This window comes from Salvelinus alpinus, chromosome 4 (assembly GCF_045679555.1).
Source record: "Salvelinus alpinus chromosome 4, SLU_Salpinus.1, whole genome shotgun sequence".
Classification (NCBI taxonomy): domain Eukaryota; kingdom Metazoa; phylum Chordata; class Actinopteri; order Salmoniformes; family Salmonidae; genus Salvelinus; species Salvelinus alpinus.
The window spans coordinates 2508720-2533961 of record NC_092089.1 but is presented as its reverse complement, the minus strand read 5'-3'; the positions used below and the strand labels follow the sequence as shown (position 1 = coordinate 2533961).

At 45.1% G+C, this 25242-nt stretch overlaps 1 protein-coding gene across 4 annotated transcripts in view; it reads left to right on the top strand.

Moving 5' to 3' along the window:
• LOC139572738 (disintegrin and metalloproteinase domain-containing protein 22-like) overlaps positions 1–25242 on the top strand; it is a 131420-nt gene that overhangs the window by 69760 nt on the left and 36418 nt on the right. For all 4 annotated transcript variants that reach the window (XM_071395468.1, XM_071395469.1, XM_071395467.1 and 1 more), the window contains one exon: positions 18858–18921. In XM_071395468.1, the coding sequence (XP_071251569.1) occupies positions 18858–18921 (64 nt within the window). The remainder of the gene's footprint in view (positions 1–18857; positions 18922–25242) is intronic.

Below are 25242 nucleotides of genomic sequence, written 5' to 3'. Positions count from 1 at the left end.
AGGCTGAGAAGCCATTGCGCACACTACACCTTCCAACCCCCAGGAAAGTTACTCTGTCCTCTTTCCACCCTAACTTTGAAAAAAAAAACTTTGGATACCGCCAAAAACAAATATTGCATTAACCCTCCACCATAGAAAATAACATGTAAAGAAAAGAATCAAGAAAGTTAGTTAGGATAGAGCTTTCCACACCAAACACTCAGACTCCAAAAACACCCAGCATGCACCGAGAGAGAGAGAGAGAGAGAGAGAGAGAGAGAGAGAGAGAGAGAGAGAGAGAGAGAGAGAGAGAGAGAGAGAGAGAGAGAGAGAGAGAGAGAGAGAGAAAGAGAGAGAGAGAGAGAGAGAGAGAGAGAGAGAGAGAGAGAGAGAGAGAGAGAGAGAGAGAGAGAGAGAGAGAGAGAGAGAGAGAGAGAGAGAGAGAGACTCTTATGCTGAGTCAGGTCTTTACCATAATGTACATCCTGCCTTGCCTTCACACACCCTGTCGTGCTGCAATATAATATTAACAGCCGAAGTAGGATTGGGACTCAATTGAATGTACCTGTCCCAGTGTATATCAGGCTCTAAACCATGCACAATGAGACTCAGAGAAAACTGTTCTTTTAAACCAGATATTCCCAAACTGGGGTACGCTATGCCGTCGGGGGTACGCCAAATAAAAGTGTGATTCACATTTAAAAAAAAAAAAAAAAAAAGTCAAACAGTGCATTTATATTTTCCAACGGGGCTATGCATTTGGGTGAGGTTTTTTTCTCGCCTGAGTAGCCTTGTTTCACTGACAAAAATGACTGAACTAGTGTTCAGCGAAATAACAGCAGAATGTCAAATGCAGGTAACCTAGTCAAATAATTAACATCCAATCACATTAAGCGTTACTCTCTCGCAGAAAACCTTCACTCTTGCGCAGACATTTTGAAACGAAACATGACAATTTGAAAAATAAGCCACGGGAGTTTTTGGAGCGAGAATAAAGACGACTTTCGAGTAATAAGACATGTATAAAAGCAACAGATAGCATTAATAAGAAGGGCTAGAAATTCCATGTTACAAGATTGCTTCGATCACGTGGACTGGGATATGTTCCGGATAGCCTCAGACAACAAGACTGATGTATACGCTGACTCGGTGAGCGAGTTAATTAGCAAGTGCATCGGTGATGTTGTACCCATGGTGACTATTAAAACCTTCAATAACCAGAAACCGTGGATTGATGGCAGCATTCGCTCAAAACTGAAAGCACGAACCACTACTTTTAACCATGGCATGGCGACCGGAAAAATGACCGAATACAAACAGTATAGCTATTCCCTCCGTAAGGCAATCAAACAAGCTAAGTGTCAGTAGAGAGACAAAGTAGAGTCGCAATTCAACGGCTCAAACACAAGACGTATGTGGCAGGGTCTACAGTCAATCACGGATTACAAAAATAAAACCAGCCCTGTCGCGGACACCGACGTCTTGCTCCCAGACAAATTAAACAACTTCTTTGCTCGCTTTGAGGACAATAACCTGTGGGCTCTCCTTCACCGTGGCCAACGTGAGTAAAACATTTAAACGTGTTAACCCTCACAAGGCTGCCGGCCCAGACCACAAGGCTGCCGGCCCACGCCCCAATAGGTCCACAGACGACGCAATCGCAATCACACTGCACACTGCCCTAACCCATCTGGACAAGAGGAATACCTATGTTTCTGCCTGTAGGAGGGGAGGAGCAAGATGAAATCATGGTCCGATTTACCGAATGGAGGGCGGGGGAGGGCCTTGTATGCATTCTGGAAGATAGTATAGCAATGGTCAAGGGTTTTAGCAGTGCGAGCACAGTAATCAATATGTTGATAGGATTTCGGGAGCCTTTTCCTCAAATTTGCTTTATTAAAATCCCCAGCTACAATAAATGCATCCTCAGGATATGTGGTTTCCAGTTTGCATAAAGTCCAGTGAAGTTCTTTGAGGGCCGTCGTGGTATCTTCTTGGGGGGATATAGACCACTGTGGCTATTATTGACGAAAATTATCTCGGGAGATAGTACGGTCGGCATTTAATTGTGAGATATTCTAGGTTGGGTGAACAGAAGGACTTGAGTTCCTGTATGTTATCATAGTTACACCATAAGTCGTTAATCATAAAACATATACCTCCACCGTTCTGCTTCCCGGAGAGATGTTTGTTCCTGTCGGCGCGATGTACTGAGGACCCAACTGGCTTTACAGAGTCAGACAGTATATCTCGCTATGTTTCCATGAAGCAGAGTATGTTACAATCCCTGGTGTCCCTCTGAAAAGCAACTCTCGCCTTGAACTCATCAATTTTATTATCCAGAGATTGGACATTAGTGAGTAAAATTCCTCGGAAGCGGTGGGTGATGTGCACGCTTCCTGAGTTGGACCAGAAGACTGCCTCGAGTACCTCTGCTTCCCGGCATTGTTTTGGGTTGGCCTCTGGAAGAAGTTTGATTGCTCTGGGGAGAGTAAACAAAGGATCCGCTCCAGGGAAGTCATAGTCCTGGTCATAATGCTGGAAGTTCTGGTGAGTTACCGCCGCTCTAATATGCAATAGTTCTTCCCGGCTGTATGTAATGACACAAAATAATTCCTGAGCTAATAACATAAAAAATAATACATAAACAAACAAAATACTGCAGAGTTGCTTAAGAGCTAGTCGCGATGCTGCCATCTCCATCGGCGCCATCATCAAGTAGGAAGCGTCTTATCTGGTGAGCTACCGAGTGGCTAGGACAGGCAAGCCCCAAATACTTCATCAAATGACACTGTTTTATGACGCATCAGTGACATGGCAGGAGATGCTTTGAAACAATTACTGCTTCGCATACAAGCCAGTGAATTCTATGCGTTACAGCTGGATGAGTCAACAGACGCGGCTGGCCTGGCACAGCTCCTGGTATATGTTTGTTACGTTTATGGGGTGTCAATTAAGGAAGACATCCTCTTCTGTAAACCACTGGAAACCAGGACAACAGGAGAGGATATTTTTAAAGTACTGGACAGCTTTGTGACATCAAATGGACTTTGGTGGTCAAGATGTGTTGGTATCTGTACTGATGGTGCAAAATCCATGACGGAGACATAGTGGAGTGGTAACGCGCGTGCAAGCAGTTGCTCCCGACGCCACTTGGGTACACTGCAGCATCCACCGAGAGGCTCTTGCTGCCAAGGGAATGCCTGACAGCTTGAAAGACGTTTTGGACACTACAGTGAAACTTGTTAACTTTGTTAAAGCAAGGCCCCTGAACTCTCGTGTTTTATTCGCATTATGCAATGATATGGGCAGCGACCATGTAACGCTTTTACAACATACAGAAATGTGCTGGTTATCAAGGGGCAAAGTATTGACACGTTTTTTTGAATTGCGAGACGAGCTTAAAGTTTACTTTACTGACCATCATTTTCACTTGTCCGACCGCTTGCATGATGACGAGTTTCTCACATGACTGGCCTATCTGGGTGATGTTTTTTCTCGCCTGAATGATCTGAATCTAGGATTACAGGGACTCTCCGCAACTATATTCAATGTGCGGGACAAAATAGAAGCTATGATTAAGAAGTTGGAGCTCTTCTCTGTTTGCATTAACAAGGACAACACACAGGTCTTTCCATCATTGTATGATTTTTTGTGTGCACATGAACTCAAGCTTACGGACGATATCAAATGTGATATAGCGAAGCACCTGAGTGAGTTGCCTGCACGTGCCCGCCTAACACGCACCCTCTCACACACACACACACACACACACACACACACACACACACACACACACACACACACACACACACACACACACACACACACACACACACACACACACACACACACACACACACACACACACACACACACACACACACACACACACACCTCAACCTAGTTTACAGGGACAAGGGGACCTTCACATGTATGCTGGATGGGAAATAGTTTTGTGAGTGTTTAAGATGATTGCTGCCCGTAATGACACTACAGAGGACGTTTACCTATCCTGTGTGTGTGCGCGCGGAGTAACCCAGAGTTGCTGTTTTAGACATCCACCTTCTAGTTCACAGTAATACCGTATTGTAGATAGCGTTGAAGGCAGTGGAGAATACACTCTATATCGTATTGATGGTGGCCTGGATGGGTTCCCAATCAGAGACAGCTGTTTATCGTTGTCTCTGATTGGGGAGCCTATTTAGGTTGCCATTTTCCAAGTTTGTTTTGTGGGTAGTTGTCCTTGTTAGTTGCCTGGATGCACTACGTTGGCTTCACGTGTCGTTTTCATACTTATTGTTAAGTATGTACGCTCAAAACGCTGCGCCTTGGTCCACTCCTTTAAACGGCCGTGACAGAACTACCCACCAAAAAAGGACCAAGCAGCGTGGGAACCAGGAGCAGTGCAATCTGGACTCATGGACATGGGAGGACATTCTAGACGGCAAGGGATCCTACACATGGGAGGAGATCCTGGCTGGTAGGGATCACCTCCCATGGGAACAGGTGGAGGCAGCCAGGAGAGCGGAGGCAGCAGGAAAGGGAACCGGCGTTATGAGGGAACACGGCTGGCAAGAAAGCCCGAGAGGCAGCCCCACGGGGAGTGTGGCTGAGTCAGGTAGGAGACCTGAACCAACTCCCCGTGCTTACCGTGGTGGGCGTCGTATTGGTCAGGCACCGGTTTATGCGGTGGAGCATACGGTGTTCCCAGTACGCGCTCTTAGCCCGGTGCGCTACATCCCAGCTCCCCGCATCTGCCGGGCTAGGGTGAGGATCCAGCCAGGGCGGTTGGTGCCAGCCCTGCTCTCCAGACAGCCAGTGCGTCTCCTCGGGCCAGGATATCCTGCGTCGGCTCTGCGCACTGTGTCTCCCGTGTGTCTGCACAGCCCAGTGCGTCCTGTGCCTGCGCCCCGCAAGTGCCGGGGTCAAATCCCCATCCAGCCAGGACGGGTTGTGCAGGTCCTTAGTTCGAGACCTCCAGTGCGCCTTCACGGCCCGGTCTATCCTGTGCCTCCTCCGAGGACCAGGCTGTCTCTCCGTCTCCTCCCTCTAGGTTCGCCCGTCTGTCCTGAGCTGCCATCCCAACCGCGGCGAGGGTCCCCGCTCTAGAGGCGCCACCAAAGTGGGTAAAGCCAGAGGTGGAGCGGGGTCTGCGTCCCTCACCAGAGCCGCCACCGCGGGGAGATGCCCACCCAGACCCTCCCATATAGGTTTAGGTTTGCGGCCGGGAGTCCGCACCTTTGGGGGGGGGGGTACTGTCACGCCCTGACTTTAGTTATATTTGATTTCTTTATTATTTGGTTAGGTCAGGGTGTGACAAGGGTGGTTTGTTTAGTTTTTGTATTGTCTATGGGTTTTTGTCTTGTGTACGGTTTTTGTTATCTATGGGGATTTTGTATTGTCTAGGGTTAATTAGGTTGATGGTGGCCTGGATGGGTTCCCAATCAGAGACAGCTGTTTATCGTTGTCTCTGATTGGGGAGCCTATTTAGGTTGCCATTTTCCAAGTTGGTTTTGTGGGTAGTTGTCCTTGTTAGTTGCCTGGATGCACTACGTTGGCTTCACGTGTCGTTTTGATATTTATTTACCGACATCGGTAAATAAGTATGTACGCTCAAAACGCTGCGCCTTGGTCCACTCCTTTAAACGACCGTGACAATAGAGAGCCCTCGGGGTTCTCTATGGTGTTTTAGGTCAGGGCGTGACTAGGGGGGTTTCTAGGTATTATATTTCTATGTTGGTGTGTGTGTGTATGGTTCCCAATTGGAGGCAGCTGATGATCGTTACCTCTAATTGGGGATCATACTTAGTGTGTCCTTTTTCCCACCTGCGAGGTGGGAGATTGTTTTGTGTGAGTGCCTATGTGCGCTACGCATTTTACGATCGTTATATCTTTGTTGTTTTGGAAGTCTCACTATCATTAAAATGTGGAACTCTACTCACGCTGCGCCTTTGTCCAATTATTCATACGACGGTCGTGGCAGAATTAATGTTATTTTCGTGTCAAATCGCCAATTGACAACCCATTCCATATGGGATTAATTGACACATAAACAAACATTCCAATAATTTACTGTGGTAATTAAATAATACTTCTTACGGTGTTCTCTGCATAAAGAGTGAAAAAAAAGTCAGGTAAAACATAATAGTAAATAAGGTTATCCAAACAATAATTACATCCCTAGAGCAGTAAAATAATATACATACACACACAAACACACACACACACACACACACATACATACATACATACATACATACATACATACAGCTGGGAAAACAAGTATTTGATATACTGCCAATTTTGCAGGTTTTCCTACTTACAAAGCATGTAGAGGTCTGTAATGTTTATCATAGGTACACTTCAACTGTGAGAGACGGAATCTAAAACAAAAATCCAGAAAATCACATTGTATGATTTTTAAGTCATTAATTTGCATTTTATTGCATGACATAAGTATTTGATACATCAGAAAAGCAGAACTTAATATTTGGTACAGAAACCTTTGTTTGCAATTACAGAGATCATACATTTCCTGTAGTTCTTGACCAGATTTGCACACACTGCAGCAGGGATTTTGGCCCACTCCTCCATACAGACCTTCTCCAGATCCTTCAGGTTTCGGGGCTGTCGCTGGGCAATACGGACATTCAGCTCCCTCCACAGATTTTCTATTGGGTTCAGGTCTGGAGACTGGCTAGGCCACTCCAGGACCTTGAGATGCTTCTTACGGAGCCACTCCTTAGTTGCCCTGGCTGTGTGTTTCGGGTCGTTGTCATGCTGGAAGACCCAGCCACGACCCATCTTCAATGCTCTTACTGAGGGAAGGAGGTTGTTGACCAAGATCTCGCGATACATGGCCCCATCCATCCTCCCCTCAATATGGTGCAGTCGTCCTGTCCCCTTTGCAGAAAAGCATCCCCAAAGAATGATGTTTCCACCTCCATGCTTCACGGTTGGGATGGTGTTCTTGGGGTTGTACTCATCCTTCTTCTTCCTCCAAACACGGCGAGTGGAGTTTAGACCAAAAAGCTCTATTTTTGTCTCATCAGACCACATGACCTTCTCCCATTCCTCTTCTGGATCATCCAGATGGTCATTGACAAACTTCAGACGGGCCTGGACATGCGCTGGCTTGAGCAGGGGGACCTTGCGTGCGCTGCAGGATTTTAATCCATGACGGCGTAGTGTGTTACTAATGGTTTTCTTTGAGACTGTGGTCCCAGCTCTCTTCAGGTCATTGACCAGGTCCTGCCGTGTAGTTCTGGGCTGATCCCTCACCTTCCTCATGATCATTGATGCCCCACGAGGTGAGATCTTGCATGGAGCCCCAGACCGAGGGTGATTGACTGTCATCTTGAACTTCTTCCATTTTCTAATAATTGCGCCAACAGTTGTTGCCTTCTCACCAAGCTGCTTGCCTATTGTCCTGTAGCCCATCCCAGCCTTGTGCAGGTCTACAATTTTAGCCCTGATGTCCTTACACAGCTCTCTGGTCTTGGCCATTGTGGAGAGGTTGGAGTCTGTTTGATTGAGTGTGTGGACAGGTGTCTTTTATACAGGTAACGAGTTCAAACAGGTGCAGTTAATACAGGTAATGAGTGGAGAACAGGAGGGCTTCTTAAAGAAAAACTAACAGGTCTGTGAGAGCCGGAATTCTTACTGGTTGGTAGGTGATCAAATACTTATGTCATGCAATAAAATGCAAATTAATTACTTAAAAATCATACAATGTGATTTTCTGGATTTTTGTTTTAGATTCCGTCTCTCACAGTTGAAGTGTACCTATGATAAAAATGACAGACCTCTATATGCTTTGTAAGTAGGAAAACCTGCAAAATCGGCAGTGTATCAAATACTTGTTCTCCCCACTGTACATACATACATACATACATACATACATACATACATACATACATACATACATACATACATACATACATACATACATACATACATACATACACTCACACATACATACATACATACATACATACATACATACATACATACATACATACATACATACATACATACATACATACATACATACATACATACATACATACATACATACATACACACATACATACACACATACATACAGTTGAAGTCGGAAGTTTACATACACTTAGGTTGGCGTCATTAAAACTTGTTTTTCAACCACTCCACAAATTTCTTGTTAACAAACTATAGTTTTTACTTTACACAAGTTACACAAGTAATTTTTCCAACAGTTGTTTAAAGACAGATTATTTCACTTATAATTCACTCAATTCCAGTGGGTCAGAAGTTTACATACACATAAGTTGACTGTGCCTTTAAACAGCTTGGAAAATTCCTGAAAATGATGTCATGGCTTTAGAAGCTTCTGATAGGCCAATTGACATCATTTGAGTCAATTGGAGGTGTACCTGTGGATGTATTTCAAGGCCTACCTTCAAACTCATTGTCTCTTTGCTTGACATCATGGGAAAATCAAAAGAAATCAGCCAAGACCTCAGAAAATAATTTGGAGACCTCCACAAGTCTGGTTCATCCTTGGGAGCAATTTCCAAACACATGAAGGTACCACATACATCTGTACAAACAATAGTACGCAAGTAGAAACACCATGGGACCACGCAGCCGTCATACCGCTCCGGAAGGAGACGCGTTCTGTCTCCTAGAGATGAACGTACTTTGGTGCAAAAAAAGCAAATCAATCCCAGAACAACAGCAAAGGACCTTGTTAAGATGGAGGAAACAGGTACAAAAGTATCTATATCCACACATCCTATATCGACATATCCTGTAAGGCCGCTCAGCAAGGAAGAAGCCACTGCTCCAAAACCGCCATAAAAAAGCCAGACTACGGTTTGCAACTGCACATAGGGACAAAGATTGTACTTTTTGGAGAAATGTCCTCTGGTCTGATGAAACAAAAATAGAACTGTTTGGCCATAATGACCATTGTTATGTTTGGAGGAAAAAGGGGGATGCTTGCAAGCCGAAGAACACCATCCCAACCGTGAAGCATGGGGGTGGCAGCATTATGTTGTGGGGGTGCTTTTCTACAGGAGGGACTGGTGCACTTCCCAAATGAATGGCATCATGAGGCAGGAAAATGATGTGGCTATATTGAAGCAACATCTCAAGACATCAGTCAGAAAGTTAAAGCTTGGTCGCAAATGGGTCTTCCAAATGGACATTGACCCCAAGCATACTTCCAAAGTTGTGGCAAAATGGCTTAAGGACAGCAAAGGCAAGGTATTGGAGTGGCCATCACAAAGCCCTGACATCAATCCTATAGAACATTTGTGGGCAGAACTGAAAAAGCGTGTGTGCGAGCAAGGAGGCCTACAAACCTGACTCACTTACACCAGCTCTGTCAGGAGGAATGGGCCGAAATTCACCCAACTTATTGTGGGAAGCTTGTGGAAGGCTACCCGACACGTTTGACCCAAGTTAAACAATTTAAAGGCAATGCTACCAAATACTAATTGAGTGTATGTACACTTCTGACCCACTGGGAATGTGATGAAAGAAATAAAAGCTGAAATAAATCATTCTCTCAACTATTATTCTGACATTTCACATTCTTAAAATAAAGTGGTGATCCTAACTGACCTAAAACAGGGAATTTTTACTTGGATTAAATGTCAGGAATTGTGAAAAACTGAGTTTAAATGTATTTGGCAAAGGTGTATGTAAACTTCCGATTTCAACTGTATACAGATAAATAAATACAGATTTTTTTTTTTTAAGTAAACAGGAGTAATTTGAACCCAGTCTGGCACAAAGAGAAGATTCATATGGAGATAAACCTACAGTATAGACAATCTACAGTCATGGCCAAAAGTTTTGAGAATGACACAAATATACATTTTCACAAAGTCTGCTGCCTCAGTTTGTATGATGGTAATTTGTATATACTCCAGAATTTTGTGAAGAGTGATCAGATGAATTGCAAAGTCCCTCTTTGCCATGCAAATGAACTGAATCCCGCAAAAACATTTCCACTGCATTTCAGCCCTGCCACAAAAGGACCAGCTGACATCATGTCAGTGATTCTCTCGTTAACACAGGTGTGAGTGTTGACGAGGACAAGGCTGGAGATCACTCTGTCATGCTGATTGAGTTCGAAATAACAGACTGGAAGCTTCAAAAAGAGGGTGGTGCTTGGAATCATTGTTCTTCCTCTGTCAGCCATGGTTACCTGCATGGAAACATGTGCCTTCATCATTGCTTTGCACAAAAAGGGCTTCACAGGCAAGGATATTGCTGCCAGTAAGATTGCACCTAAATCAACCATTTATCGGATCATTAAGAACTTCAAGGAGAGCGGTTCAATTGTTGTGAAGAAGGCTTCAGTGCGCCCAAGAAAGTCCAGCAGGCGCCAGGACCGTCTCCTAAAGTTGATTCAGCTGCGGGATCGGGGCACCACCAGTACAGAGCTTGCTCAGGAATGGCAGCAGGCAGGTGTGAGTGCATCTGCACGCACAGTGAGGCGAAGACTTTTGGAGGATGGCCTGGTGTCAAGAAGGGCAGCAAAGAAGCCACTTCTCTCCAGGAAAAACATCAGGGACAGACTGATATTCTGCAAAAGGTACAGGGATTGGACTGCTGTGGACTGGGGTAAAGTCATTTTCTCTGATGAATCCCCTTTCCGATTGTTTGGGGCACCTGGAAAAAAGCTTGTCCGGAGAAGACAAGGTGAGCGCTACCGTCAGTCCTGTGTCATGCCAACAGTAAAGCATTCTGAGACCATTCATGTGTGGGGTTGCTTCTCAGCCAAGGGAGTGGGCTCACTCACAATTTTGCCTAAGAGCACAGCCATGAATAAAGAATGGTACCAACACATCCTCCGAGAGCAACTTCTTCCAACCATCCAGGAACAGTTTGGTGACGAACAATGACGTTTCCTGCATGATGGAGCACCTTTCCATAAGGCAAAAGTGTTAACTAAGTGGCTCGGGGAACAAAACATCAATATTTTGGGTCCATGGCCAGGAAACTCCCCAGACCTTAATCCCATTGACAACTTGTGGTCAATCCTCAAGAGGCGGGTGGACAAACAAAAACCCACAAATTCTGACAAACTCCAAGCATTGATTATGCAAGAATGGGCTGCCATCAATCAGGATGTGGCCCAGAAGTTAATTGACAGCATGCCAGGGCGGATTGCAGAGGTCTTGAAAAAGACACTGCAAATATTGACTCTTTGCATCAACTTCATGTAATTGTAATCTTCCGGCGCCGAAAAGAGATGGCTGCCTCGCTTCGTGTTCCTTGGAAAATATGCAGTATTTTGTTTTTTTACGTGTTATTTCTTACATCGGTACCCCGGGTAATCTTAGGTTTCATTACATACAGTCGGGAGGAACTACTGAATATACGATTAACGTCAACTCATCATCGTTCCTACCAGGAATATGACTTTCCCGAAACGGATCCAGTGTTTTGCCTTCCACACAATACAATGGATCTGATCCCAGCCGGCGACCCTGTGCGACGCCGAAAAAGGGGAAAACGTGGCGGTCTCGTGGTCAGGCTTCGGAGACGGGCACATCGCGCTCCACTCCCTAGCATACTACTCGCCAATGTCCAGTCTCTTGACAATAAGGTTGATGAAATCCGAGCACGGGTAGCATTCCAGAGAGACATCAGGGATTGCAACGTGCTCTGCTTCACGGAAACATGGCTAACTCAAGGGACGCTAACGGAGTCGGTGCAGCCAGCTGGTTTCTTCATGCATCGCGCCGACAGAAACAAACATCTTTCCGGTAAGAAGAGGGGCGGGGGGGTATGCCTTATGATTAACGAGAAGTGGTGTGATCATCATAACAACACACAAGAACTCAAGTCGTTCTGTTCACCTGATCTAGAACTCCTCACAATCAAATGTCGACCGCATTATCTACCAAGGGAATTCTCGTCAATCATAATCACAGCCGTATACATTCCCCCCCAAGCAGACACATCGATGGCCCTGAACGAACTTTATCTGACTCTTTGTAAACTGGAAACCACACACCCTGAGGCTGCATTCATCGTAGCTGGGGATTTTAACAAGGCTAATCTAAAAACAAAACTCCCTAAATTCTATCAGCATATCGATTGTGCTACCAGGGCTGGAAAAACACTAGACCATTGTTATACTAATTTCCGCGACGCTTATAAGGCCCTCCCCCGCCCCCCTTTCGGAAAAGCTGACCACGACTCCATTTTGTTGATTCCAGCCTACAAACAAAAACTCAAACAACAAGCTCCCGCGCTCAGGTCTGTTCAACGCTGGTCCGACCAATCTGAATCCACGCTTCAAGACTGCTTCGATCACGCAGATTGGAATATGTTCCGCATCGCGTCCAACAACAATATTGACGAATATGCTGATTCGGTGAGCGAGTTCATTAGGAAGTGCATTGACGATGTCGTACCCACAGCAACGATAAAAACATTCCCAAACCAGAAACCGTGGATTGACGGCAGCATTCGCGTGAAACTGAAAGCGCGAACCACTGCTTTTAACCAGGGCAAGGTGACCGGAAGCATGACCGAATACAAACAGTGTAGCTATTCTCTCCGCAAGGCAATCAAACAGGCCAAGTCTCAGTACAGAGACAAAATCGAGTCGAAATTCAACAGCTCAGACACAAGAGGTATGTGGCAGGGTCTACAGTCAATCACGGATTACAAAAAGAAAACCAGCCCCGTCGAGGACCAGGATGTCTTGCTCCCAGACAGGCTAAACAACTTTTTTGCCCGCTTTGAGGACAATACAGTGCCACTGACACGGCCCCCTACCAAAACCTGCGGGCTCTCCTTCACTGCAGCCGAGGTGAGTAAAACATTTAAACGTGTTAACCCTCGCAAGGCTGCAGGCCCAGACGGCATTCCCAGCCGCGTCCTCAGAGCATGCGCAGACCAGCTGGCTGGTGTGTTTACGGACATATTCAATCAATCCTTATCCCAGTCTGCTGTTCCCACATGCTTCAAGAGGGCCACCATTGTTCCTGTTCCCAAGAAAGCTAAGGTAACTGAGCTAAACGACTACCGCCCCGTAGCACTCACTTCCGTCATCATGAAGTGCTTTGAGAGACTAGTCAAGGACCATATCACCTCCACCCTACCGGACACCCTAGACCCACTCCAATTTGCTTACCGACCCAATAGGTCCACAGACGACGCAATCGCAACCACACTGCACACTGCCCTAACCCATCTGGACAAGAGGAATACCCATGTGAGAATGCTGTTCATCGATTACAGCTCAGCATTTAACACCATAGTACCCTCCAAACTCGTCATCAAGCTCGAGACCCTGGGTCTCGACCCCGCCCTGTGCAACTGGGTCCTGGACTTCCTGACGGGCCGCCCCCAGGTGGTGAGGGTAGGTAACAACATCTCCACCCCGCTGATCCTCAACACTGGGGCCCCACAAGGGTGCGTTCTGAGCCCTCTCCTGTACTCCCTGTTCACCCACGACTGCGTGGCCATGCACGCCTCCAACTCAATCATCAAGTTTGCGGATGACACTACAGTGGTAGGCTTGATCACCAACAACGACGAGACGGCCTACAGGGAGGAGGTGAGGGCCCTCGGAGTGTGGTGTCAGGAAAATAACCTCATACTCAACGTCAACAAAACAAAGGAGATGATTGTGGACTTCAGGAAACAGCAGAGGGAGCACCCCCCTATCCACATCGACGGGTCAGTAGTGGAGAAGGTGGAAAGTTTTAAGTTCCTCGGTGTACACATCACGGACAAACTGAACTGGTCCACCCACACAGACAGCGTTGTGAAGAAGGCGCAGCAGCGCCTCTTCAACCTCAGGAGGCTGAAGAAATTCGGCTTGTCACCAAAAGCACTCACAAACTTCTACAGATGCACAATCGAGAGCATCCTGTCGGGCTGTATCACCGCCTGGTACGGCAACTGCTCCGCCCACAACCGTAAGGCTCTCCAGAGGGTAGTGAGGTCTGCAGAACGCATCACCAGGGGCAAACTACCTGCCCTCCAGGACACCTACACCACCCGATGTCACAGGAAGGCCATAAAGATCATCAAGGACAACAACCACCCAAGCCACTGCCTGTTCACCCCGCTATCATCCAGAAGGCGAGGTCAGTACAGGTGCATCAAAGCAGGGACCGAGAGACTGAAAAACAGCTTCTATCTCAAGGCCATCAGACTGTTAAACAGCCACCACTAACATTTAGCGGCCGCTGCCAACATACTGACTCAACTCCAGCCACTTTAAAAATGGGAATTGATGGAAATTATGTAAAAATGTACCACTAGCCACTTTAAGCAATGCCACTTAATACAATGTTTACATACCCTACATTACCCATCTCATATGTATATATACTGTACTCTATATCATCTACTGCATCTTGCCATCTTTATGCAATACATGTACCACTAGCCACTTTAAACTATGCCACTTTATGTTTACATACCCTACAGTACTCATCTCATATGTATATACCGTACTCTATACCATCTACTGCATCTGCCATGCCGTTCTGTACCACCACTCATCCATATATCTTTATGTACATATTCTTTATCCCTTTACACTTGTGTGTGTGTGTAAGGTAGTAGTGTGGAATTGTTAGGTTAGATTACTGTTGGTTATTACTGCATTGTCGGAACTAGAAGCACAAGCATTTCGCTACACTCGCATTAACATCTGCTAACCATGTGTATGTGACTAATAAAATTTGATTTGATTTGATTTGATAATTGTCAATAAAAGCCTATGACACTTATGAAATGCTTGAAATTATACTTCAGTATTCCATAACATCTGACAAAAATATCTAAAGACACTGATGCAGCAAACTTTGTGAAAAGTAATATTTGTGTCATTCTCAAAACTTTTGGCCACGACTGTATATACACACATGCCATTAACCACATAGAAGCTAAATATTTTTACAATTTAATTATAGGTCGCCCTTTTTCTTTTATTCCAGGCTTTATCTAAATATTCCGCAAATGGAAATACACAATGGACAAAAAACAATTTCACTTTCTCCTCATCACTCAGCCACATAATACCAGGGAATATCTGATGTGCTTTCTGGAATAAGAGCAAGCATATATCGTGGTAGAAAGGGCAATAGAGGATACAATGAGTTTCATTCTCTTTTTCTTCGAGGTCACAATAGTTACATAGTCTTTTCTCTTCCATTTCACCACAATACCGACCTGTTTCAATACGCAGAGGCAATATCCCTGATCTTACCTGTTTCAATACGCAGAGGCAATATCCCTGATCTTACCTGTGCACATAGCGATCTCTTGCTTTTAGGTAGGTTATACATAATATATCTCTCACATACCAATTCTCCCTTAATCAAACAAAAGGTTCTCAATTTGGGTTTATGATTAATCTTGTATTGTTAGTTAGTAGTGTTGGTTACTAGTGTTAGTTAGTAGTGTTAGTTACTAGTAGTAGTGCTGGTTAGCAGTGTTAGTAGTGTTGGTTACTAGTGTTAGTAGTGTTGGCTAGTAGTTTTGGTTAGTAGTGTTGGTTAGTAGTGTTGGTTACTAGTGTTACTAGTGTTGGTTAGTAGTGTTGGTTACTAGTGTTACTAGTGTTGGTTAGTAGTGTTAGTAGTGTTGGTTAGTAGTGTTAGTTACTAGTGGTAGTGTTGGTTAGTAGTGTTGGTTACTAGTGTTAGTAGTGTTGGTTGGTAGTGTTAGTAGTGTTGGTTAGTAGTGTTAGTTACTAGTGTTACTAGTGTTGGTTAGTAGTGTTGGTTAGTAGTGTTGGTTACTAGTGTTACTAGTGTTGGTTAGTAGTGTTAGTAGTGTTGGTTAGTAGTGTTAGTTACTAGTGGTAGTGTTAGTTTGTAGTGTTGGTTAGTAGTGTTGGTTACTAGTGTTAGTAGTGTTGGTTAGTAGTGTTAGTTACTAGTGGTAGTGTTAGTTAGTAGTGTTGGTTAGAAGTGTTGGTTACTAGTCTTAGTAGTGTTGGTTAGTAGTGTTGGTTAGTAGTGTTGGTTAGTAGTGTTAGTAGTGTTGGTTAGTAGTGTTAGTAGTGTTGGTTAGTAGTGTTAGTAGTGTTGGTTAGTAGTGTTAGTAGTGTTGGTTAGTAGTGTTGGATAGTAGTGTTAGTAGTGTTAGTAGTGTTGGTTAGTAGTGTTGGTTAGTAGTGTTAGTACTGTTAGTAGTGTTGGTTAGTAGTGTTAGTAGTGTTGGTTAGTAGTGTTAGTAGTGTTGGTTACTAGTGTTAGTAGTGTTGGTTAGTAGTGTTAGTAGTGTTAGTAGTGTTGGATAGTAGTGTTAGTAGTGTTGGTTAGTAGTGTTGGTTAGTAGTGTTGGATAGTAGTGTTGGTTAGTAGTGTTGGTTAGTAGTGTTAGTAGTGTTAGTAGTGTTGGTTAGTAGTGTTAGTAGTGTTAGTAGTGTTGGTTAGTAGTGTTGGTTAGTAGTGTTAGTAGTGTTGGTTAGTAGTGTTAGTAGTGTTGGTTAGTAGTGTTAGTAGTGTTAGTAGTGTTGGTTAGTAGTGTTGGTAGTGTTAGTAGTGTTGGTTAGTAGTGTTAGTAGTGTTGGTTAGTAGTGTTGGTTAGTAGTGTTAGTAGTGTTGGTTAGTAGTGTTGGCTAGTAGTTTTGGTTAGTAGTGTTGGTTACTAGTGTTACTAGTGTTGGTTAGTAGTGTTAGTAGTGTTGGTTAGTAGTGTTAGTTACTAGTGGTAGTGTTGGTTTGTAGTGTTGGTTAGTAGTGTTGGTTACTAGTGTTACTAGTGTTGGTTAGTAGTGTTAGTAGTGTTGGTTAGTAGTGTTAGTTACTAGTGGTAGTGTTGGTTAGTAGTGTTGGTTACTAGTGTTAGTAGTGTTGGTTAGTAGTGTTAGTAGTGTTGGTTAGTAGTGTTAGTTACTAGTGTTACTAGTGTTGGTTAGTAGTGTTGGTTAGTAGTGTTGGTTACTAGTGTTACTAGTGTTGGTTAGTAGTGTTAGTAGTGTTGGTTAGTAGTGTTAGTTACTAGTGGTAGTGTTAGTTTGTAGTGTTGGTTAGTAGTGTTGGTTACTAGTGTTAGTAGTGTTGGTTAGTAGTGTCAGTAGTGTTAGTAGTGTTGGTTACTAGTGTTGGCTAGTAGTGTTGGATAGTAGTGTTGGTTAGTAGTGTTAGTTAGTAGTGTTACTAGTGTTGGTTAGTAGTATTGGTTAGTAGTGTTGGTTAGTAGTGTTACTAGTGTTGGCTAGTAGTGTTGGATAGTAGTGTTGGTTAGCAGTGTTGGTTACTAGTGTTGGCTAGTAGTGTTAGTAGTGTTTGTTAGTAGTGCTGGTTAGTAGTTTTGGTTAGTAGTGTTGGTTAGTAGTGTTAGTTAGTAGTGTTACTAGTGTTGGCTATTAGTGTTGGTTAGTAGTGTTAGTTAGTCGTGTTAGTAATGTTAGTTATTAGTGTTGGTTAGTAGTGTTATTTACTAGTGTAAGTGGTGTTGGTTATTAGTGTTGGTTACTAGTGTTGTTTACTAGTGTTAGTTAGTAGTGTTAGTAATGTTAGTTATTAGTGTTGGTTAGTAGTGTTATTTACTAGTGTAAGTAGTGTTGGTTATTAGTGTTGGTTATTAGTGTTGGTTACTAGTGTTGGTTACTAGTGTTAGTAATGTTAGTTATTCGTGTTGGTTAGTAGTGTTATTTACTAGTGTAAGTAGTGTTGGTTATTAGTGTTGGTTATTAGTGTTGGTTATTAGTGTTGGTTATTAGTGTTGGTTATTAGTGTTGGTTATTAGTGTTGGTTACTAGTGTTGGTTACTAGTGTTAGTTAGTAGTGTTAGTTATGAAGGGGAGGCTCATTTACAACAGACCTGCAGTGTTTTTATGTCCTGACATGTACCAGTATAAACATGTTCCAGTATCAACCATCCATAGACATGTACCATTATAAACCATCCATAGACATGTACCATTATAAACCATCCATAGACATGTACCATTATAAACCATCCATAGACATGTACCATTATAAACCATCCATAGACATGTACCATTATAAACCATCCATAGACATGTACCATTATAAACCATCCATAGACATGTACCAGTATAAACCATCCATAGACATGTACCATTATAAACCATCCATAGACATGTACCAGTATAAACCATCCATAGACATGTACCATTATAAACCATCCATAGACATGTACCAGTATAAACCATCCATAGACATGTACCATTATAAACCATCCATAGACATGTACCATTATAAACCATCCATAGACATGTACCATTATAAACCATCCATAGACATGTACCATTATAAACCATCCATAGACATGTACCATTATAAACCATCCATAGACATGTACCATTATAAACCATCCATAGACTTGTATCAGTATCAACCATCCATAGACATGTACCAGTATAAACCATCCATAGACATGTACCATTATAAACCATCCATAGACATGTACCATTATAAACCATCCATAGACATGTACCATTATAAACCATCCATAGACATGTACCATTATAAACCATCCATAGACATGTACCATTATAAACCATCCATAGACATGTACCATTATAAACCATCCATAGACTTGTATCAGTATCAACCATCCATAGACATGTACCATTATAAACCATCCATAGACATGTACCATTATAAACCATCCATAGACATGTACCAGTATAAACCATCCATAGACATGTACCAGTATAAACCATCCATAGACATGTACCATTATAAACCATCCATAGACTTGTATCAGTATCAACCATCCATAGACACCTATCCCTCTTAGTGCCGTTACAGACACACACAGTCCTCATCAGTTTCTGTAGAGAGGAGAGAGAGTGCTGGCATCCATCTTGTTTATGTCTGCAATGGCTGGCGGTCATATTGATCTCTCTTTTTCTCTCTCTCTGTCAGTGGGATGTTCTTTGATGGGAATCACACCTACATGATCGAGCCTGGAGGAAAGGACCGCGTCAGCGTGAGTACCTCGGCTAAGCTTGGCCTTGGCCATCCATTCACACATGCGCGCACGCACGCACACACACACGCACGCACGTACGCATTCACACACACACTGTGTAATAGTAGTCGTCTGGACTGAATGGGACTAGAAGCTCTTGCAGACCGGACCGTGAATGCAGATCACAAAGCAGACTACCCTTACGTTACACATCCCATAATTAACATTGACTTCAGAGTAGAGAGATTATCCACTAGGACAGAGCAGAGCTGACCAGCCAGTTAGTTCATGAGGAATAGAGAGTGATATAATTAAGCAATAAGGCACAAGGGGTGTGGTATATGGCCAATATACCACGGCTAAGTGATGTTCTTAGGCACGACGCATCGCGGAGTACAGCCTGGATGCAGCCCTTAGCCGTGGTATATTGGCCATATACCACAAACCCCCGAGGTGCCTTATTGCTATTATAAACTGGTTATCAACGTAATTAGAGCAGTAAAAATAAATGTTTTGTCATACCCGTGGTATACGGTCTGATATACCACGGCTGTCAGCCAATCAGCATTCAGGAATCTAACCACCCAGTTTATAATACAGTATATGGTTGTATTTATGAGGGAGAGCTGATGGTTTAAAGCAGCATCTGGTACCCTGAGAGAAAAGACCAAGCTCTGATTGTCACGCCCTGACCTTAGAGATCCTTTTTATGTCTCTATTTGGTTTGGTCAGGGTGTGATTTGGGGTGGGTATTCTATGTTCTTTCGTTCTATTATTTTCTATTTCTATGTTTTAAGCTTCATGGTTGTTTGGTATTGTTTATTGTTTTGTCGGCGTCATCACCTAATTAAAGGGAATATGTACGCTCACCACGCGTCGCTTTGGTCTCCTCCTTTTGACGGACGAGACACTGATTGTGATGTGTTGATGTGAGAGACACTTTATCTTCTGCGTGTGTGTTTAGGGTGGAGGTAATCAGGAAGGGAAGAAAGGTATATTTGTTTGTGTGCAGTGTTTCCCCTAGGATTCTTCTCAGCAGTGGCGGCAAGGGTAGGGGGGATGAATTACTACTAGTGTTAGCGCAATGACATGCTAGCTGTTCCCATAGACATCCAGTCATTGAGCCAACGACTATCAATTTAAAAATGCATCTTGGCAGAAATATATGAATAAATAATGTGTGTGTGTGTGCGTGCGTGCGTGCGTGCGTGTGCGTGCGTGCGTGCGTGCTTGTGTGTGAGCGTGCACAAGTGCCCGTGCAGGTTTGTGTGTGTGTGTTTTTCAGGCATATAGAGCCGCCTTCTTAAAATGCATATCCATCTGACAGGTTTACCGCCTTATGGTGGAGAGAAGAGGAGAGGGGAGAGCGTAAAATGAGAAGAAGGATGTGAAATGAAGGAGGGAAGAATAGAGAAAAAGGGAGAGAGGAATGGACAAGTGGGAATGAGGGAGAAAGGAATGGACAGAGACAGTGGGAGTGAGGGAGAGGAATGGACAGAGACAGTGGGAGTGAGGGAGAGAGGAATGGACAGAGACAGTGGGAGTGAGGGAGAGAGGAATGGACAGAGACTGTGGGAGTGAGGGAGAAAGGAATGGACAGAGACAGTGGGAGTGAGGGAGAGAGGAATGGACAGAGACAGTGGGAGTGAGGGAGAGAGGAATGGACAGAGACAGTGGGAGTGAGGGAGAGGAATGGACAGAGACAGTGGGAGTGAGGGAGAGAGGAATGGACAGAGACAGTGGGAGTGAGGGAGAGAGGAATGGACAAAGACAGTGGGAGTGAGGGAGAAAGGAATGGACAGAGACAGTGGGAGTGAGGGAGAGAGGAATGGACAGAGACAGTGGGAGTGAGGGAGAGAGGAATGGAAAGAGACAGTGGGAGTGAGGGAGAGAGGAATGGACAGAGACAGTGGGAGTGAGGGAGAGAGGAATGGACAGAGACAGTGGGAGTGAGGGAGAGAGGAATGGACAAAGACAGTGGGAGTGAGGGAGAGAGGAATGGACAGAGACAGTGGGAGTGAGGGAGAGGAATGACAGAGACAGTGGGAGTGAGGGAGAGGAATGACAGAGACAGTGGGAGTGAGGGAGAACGAGGGGGTGAGAGAGAAACAGAAATGAACAACACTGGGACCCTGTGGCTTTGTGACATCTGTTTTAGCAGCCTCCTTCATCCTTCCCTCCCTATCTTCCTCTCCTCCTCCCCTCCTTCTCTCCCTCTGCCTCTGCTCCTCCCCTCCTTCCCTCCCTATCTTCCTCTCCTCCTCCCCTCCTTCTCGCCCTCCTTCTCTCCTCCACACCTCCTTCCCTCCCTATCTTCCTCTCCTCCTCCCCTCCTTCTCTCCCTCTGCCTCTGCCTCTGTAGGGACGGAATTATTGAAGCAAGGGAGTGAGTGGGAGAACGAGGGAAAATTGCACTCCAAGATCTCTTAAATCTCTGCAGCGCTCTGCTACACACACACACAGTGTGGCTTCTATAAGTTGTTAGCTAGTTAGCCGTTAGCATCCTGGCTCCAGGAAAAGGCCATGCTGTGCTGCTGTCAAGCCCAGGGTCGGCTGTCAGTTTCTGGGCTTAGAGCCGCTGATACGCCTGCCTTCTTGGGGCTACTCTCTCTCTCTCTCTGACAGTCTGCTTGGTGTGCAGTTCATCCTAAGAGGCTTGTCACACAGACACACAGATGCCTACTGGAAAGATCAAGTAGTGGCCTCCCTGCCCTGCATGCCAAGTTTGATACTCACACACACTCACCCACAGACACACACACAGACACACACAGCTGTACTTGCATCCTCTCTGCAGTGTTCTGTTTATACACCCTCTGTCAGCAGACATTGTTTTTAAAGTTTATTTTTAGCGTTCTCCTTCACCCTGCTTCAGTGTGTGTGTGTGTGTGTGTGTGTGTGTGTGTGTGTGTGTGTGTGTGTGTGAGTGTGTGAGTGTGTGAGTGTGTGAGTGTGTGAGTGAGTGAGTGAGTGAGTGAGTGAGTGAGTGAGTGAGTGAGTGAGTGAGTGAGTGAGTCTAAACAAAATAATGTTAGACCCAGACACATCTAAAACCCAGATGTGTTCACGCAAGCGAGCAAACAGTTTCCAAGCTGATACCTGGCCGATCCGGTTATATGATCCGGTTGGATGTGACTTTTATAAGACGGAGACGGCATGGCAGTTAGTGTGTGTTTTTGTGTGTGTGGCGGCATAACTCCTGTCTGCCATATGGCTAATCCATCTGCCCTCCTTCGACCTGGACAGAACCAGAACCACCAAGCCAGGCAGCAGGAAGGCAGCCAAGAGGAACCAGAGCCAGGGAGCCAGCCAGTAGGAAGGCAGCCAAGAGGAACCAGAACCAGGGAGCCAGCCAGTAGGAAGGCAGCCAAGAGGGACCAGAACCAGGGAGCCAGGCAGTAGGAAGGGAGCCAAGAGGGTCCAGAACCAGGGAGCCAGGCAGCAGGAAGGGAGCCAAGAGGGACCAGAACCAGGAAGCCAGCCAGCAGGAAGGGAGCCAAGAGGGACCAGAACCAGGGAGCTAGCCAGCAGGAAGGGAGCCAAGAGGGACCAGAACCAGGAAGCCAGCCAGCAGGAAGGGAGCCAAGAGGGACCAGAACCAGGGAGCCAGGCAGCAGGAAGGGAGCCAAGAGGGACCAGAACCAGGAAGCCAGCCAGCAGGAAGGGGGCCAAGAGGGACCAGTACCAGGGAGCCAGGCAGCAGGAAGGGAGCCAAGAGGAACCAGAACCAGGGAGCCAGGCAGCAGGAAGGGAGCCAAGAGGCTGACTAATATGGCTCTATGTGGGCAGGATGTTGGGACTGGGATTCTGGGATCTGTTCTCTGCAAGATGCTGCTGCTGTAGCCAAATCTGTGTGTGCGTGTGTGTGTATGTGTAGGAGGGAGTTTATGCTGAGTTGTCTTTGTACAGAACACCATATGTCTGGCTCTCACGGTTGTGACACCCCCTGCCCTGCACCACCTGCACCACCCTGCACTGCCTGTCTCAATAAAAGATGGATATTATTATAGGGAATGTGAATTAAAGCTTCCATGTTTGGGCACTCCTCTCCTTTGCATAGAAATATGATTAACAGAATGTATAGACATGGTTGTTTCTCCCTTGTGATACTTCATGGGTGCACCGTAATGGTGTCCGTCTGGATTGTGTACATCTGTGGGCTGTTAGTACTCAGAGCACATAGAAAGGTGGTGGTGATCAGCATCACAGAATGTAACATTCCAAAAACAGCCCTTCCTGGATGGTGGATTGGCTGGCTTACAAAGAAACAGGCATCTCAATGGGGATGCTCAGTGGATTCCCTCTCTGTACCCAGGACTTCCCAGACAACCCAGTCCCTCAGGCTGTGCTGGGGCCAGGGCTGGTTGGGGAGGTGTGGGGGATGGGGCTTGATGGAGATGTGGTGGTGAGGGTGGAGGGTGTGAAGATGGGGGGGGGGGGGGGGGGTGAAGCTGATAGCCTATGAATGTGCAGGCTTGGAGGGGAGGGTAGTGGTGGTGAGGGGGGTTGAGGACTAGGGGGATCCTTTGTGGCCTTTAGCCAACCCCCTTCATGCACTCTAATGCAACACACACACACACACAAACACAGGACGAATCCTTAGAACTCCTAAGCCTGAATGAAAGGGGTGCTGCCCCCCCCCCCCCCCCCCACTGTATATTAATTCATCCGAGATACGGTCTCCCCCAGCAACTCAGGCCACGCCCTGTTCTTTTGTCCAAGGACATCTGAGCCCATCTGTGTGAGACCCTAATCCTACTCACGACACACACCCCGTGGAGTGAGTGTGTGTGTGTGTGTGTGTGTGTGTGTGTGTGTGTGTGTGTGTGTGTGTGTGTGTGTGTGTGTGTGTGTGTGTGTGTGTGTGTGTGTGTGTGTTTGTAGGCGGTTGTCTCCCCAAACTGCTATCCTACCTCACCAAAAAGGGATTCATCAGGAAACAAAGACAATTGGACAAGAGAACATTATACAGCATTCATTTCTGTTTCTTAACAAAGTCCAAACATTAACCAGCATATTCATGTGTACAAAACATTATTCTACATAGCTCACATATTCTGAAATGAAACCGCATATTAATATATACACATGTATCATGAAACAGACTAATAAAGAACAGACATGATACAGATTGATCTGTCAGTTCTGTTCTGTATATAAATCTACCATCACATTGACATGAACTGCAGCATATAGGTTTGCGATCCATCACTAATCACATTGGCAACTTGAAAGAGTGAGATTAAACAGAGTACTGGTTGGTGTGAAGAGTGTCTGTGGGATGATAAGATATGGTGTCTGTCCTTAGGGGGTTGTGTGACACACATCAAAGACTGTAACACAATGGAGAGAGCTCACTCATCAAAGACTGTGTATGATGATAGAGATAGCTCACTGCCTGGTTGTTTCTGCCTGCACTGATGTGGAGGAAGCTGTTCTCTATGGACAAAGGCTGAGTGGGTTTAGGCCTCCCTGCTTGTAAGTGCTCCCAAGAGGTCTGGACCTTTATGGCAGACCTTCGGAGCATGGTTGCTGGTGCAAGCCCATTCCCAAGGCACGTGTTAGCACTGGTTTTAAATAGTACTGGTGTAGTTTGTTCATACTGTTATTACACAGTGTTCTATTCAGGCCCAGTCCATAAAGGAAACACCATGTTATCAGTGGCAGGGACTAACTCCCTCAGGTTGGAAGAAACCTACTCTCAACTCGTCATTGTCTTTGCTACCAGAATGTTAACTATAGTCATGTCTCTGCTCTTCATGCTGCTTCAGTCCTTACCAGAACAATATGTCTGTCTTGGTTCAGAGTGTAGCCAGGGTTACCAGAACAATATGTCTGTCTTGGTTCAGAAGAGTGTAGCCAGGGTTACCAGAACAATATGTCTGTCTTGGTTCAGAGTGTAGCCAGGGTTACCAGAACAATATGTCTGTCTTGGTTCAGAGTGTAGCCAGGGTTACCAGAACAATATGTCTGTCTTGGTTCAGAGTGTAGCCAGGGTTACCAGAACAATATGTCTGTCTTGGTTCAGAAGAGTGTAGCCAGGGTTATCAGAACAATATGTCTGTCTTGGTTCAGAGTGTAGCCAGGGTTACCAGAACAATATGTCTGTCTTGGTTCAGAAGAGTGTAGCCAGTGTTATCAGAACAATATGTCTGTCTTGGTTCAGAAGAGTGTAGCCAGGGTTATCAGAACAATATGTCTGTCTTGGTTCAGAGTGTAGCCAGTGTTACCAGAACAATATGTCTGTCTTGGTTCAGAAGAGTGTAGCCAGTGTTATCAGAACAATATGTCTGTCTTGGTTCAGAAGAGTGTAGCCAGGGTTATCAGAACAATATGTCT